The sequence below is a fragment of the Leptonychotes weddellii genome, unplaced genomic scaffold, assembly GCF_054177405.1.
Source record: "Leptonychotes weddellii isolate Sample4059 unplaced genomic scaffold, ASM5417740v2 HiC_scaffold_32275, whole genome shotgun sequence".
Taxonomy (NCBI): domain Eukaryota; kingdom Metazoa; phylum Chordata; class Mammalia; order Carnivora; family Phocidae; genus Leptonychotes; species Leptonychotes weddellii.
In genome coordinates this window covers 1-1,378 of record NW_027920767.1, presented here as the reverse complement: position 1 = coordinate 1,378, position 1,378 = coordinate 1, and the positions used below count along the sequence as shown (strand labels likewise).

Here is a 1,378-nt window from a genome sequence, read left to right as displayed (position 1 = left end):
TTCCAAACCCAGAAGGAAATCGTAAACGCCGTCGCACGCTCAGACTTCATTTTTAGAAGTTGGAGACTGTGTGTAGTTCCGCACATGTCTGGGTTTCTACAGAACTGAACTGAGATTCCATTGTGTTCCAGGCCAAATCGGCCAGAAGAAAGTCATCCATGGCTGTTTGAGTTTCGTTGCTGGTGAAGAACAAGCTCCCTAGGGTTTCAAAGCCAGAATTCATGGTCTGTGTTTCTGTACTGTTCAAATGAACTTTGCTCTCTACAGCAGGTATGTTTTTAGCAGCAGAGATTCCTTCAGTTTGGGTCTCTGTGTCAGATGAATCAGTACTCATGGAAAAGCTGGAGTGTTTCAGAATATTTCCCAGAGGCAGGTGGGGACTACTGTCTAAAAAGAAGTTTAAGTCTGTCTGTGTCTGCGTGTCAAACATTTCAAGGCCTAAGAAATTAGAATTTCCCCTACAACTATAGGACTGAGCAGATGTGTCTGCAAGGAAGAAGTCCATTTGGGTCTCTATGTCCAGTGATTCCAAGACAGCCTTGGTGGTCATGGTGTTAAGCTCACTCTCTTCAGTTTGAGTCTGGATATTTGAGGCAGACAAAAACTCTTCAGTATCAAAATCGATTGCGGGATTCTGGGTCGGGCCAGATGGGAGCTGGAGGTCAGGTCCAGTATTTGTGTCAGACAAAAGACTACGATTGTCCAGTGTCTGACTGGGCAGATTACTTGACAAGATGTTTTCTAAATCGCTTAATAAATCTATAGTTTGGGTCTGGTTATCTGTCATGTTCTGTGAAGGAAGCATACTGTGCTGTGCACTGAAGTTTATAATCATTGCAGATTTCTCAAGATCATGATGTAAAGTCTTAGGGTGGTTCTGAGGTAACAAATCATGAGCGACAGTCTCCGCTACTAAGCTGCTGCTTATAATGCTGTCTGCAGAAACACCGTAGGATGAATGGACGCTCCCAAAAATGTCAACAGCTTGGTCCATCTGTACTCGGTCATCTGTCAGACCTTGCATTCCACTGGTCTGGGTTTCTCTGGAGATCCCACCTGACTGGTAACAGGCATCTATAAACGCATCAGTCTGAGCAGCTATGGATGAGGTCACCTTAGAACTGGGCAAAAACGTTTGCGTATGAACACTGATGGGAAGGGAGACTTGAGAACCAAACGTCAAATCTGTTTGAGAACAAGACGATACAGAAGAATCAGGCCCAGCCCACTGTGTGGAAGGTATGAAGTGTTGCGTGGCGTAAGACAGCTCTGTCTGTACGTTGATTGAAGAAATGCTGTTCTTCTGATATGTGTTCCCTAGTTCTTGTAAAGGATTAGACAGGCTCTTCCCCAAGTTCACTTGAACACTGTACTAACT

At 44.6% G+C, this 1,378-nt stretch overlaps 1 protein-coding gene across 1 annotated transcript; it reads right to left on the bottom strand.

Annotated features, from left to right (window-relative positions):
- Positions 1 to 6: 6 nt before the first annotated feature.
- LOC102735613 (ATM interactor-like) lies at positions 7 to 1,372 on the bottom strand (the record flags this gene model as incomplete). Its single annotated transcript, XM_031034594.2, has 1 exon — positions 7 to 1,372. A coding segment is annotated over one exon (1,320 nt), but the record flags the coding sequence as incomplete, so codon positions are not given.
- Between the last annotated feature and the right edge of the window lie 6 nt (positions 1,373 to 1,378).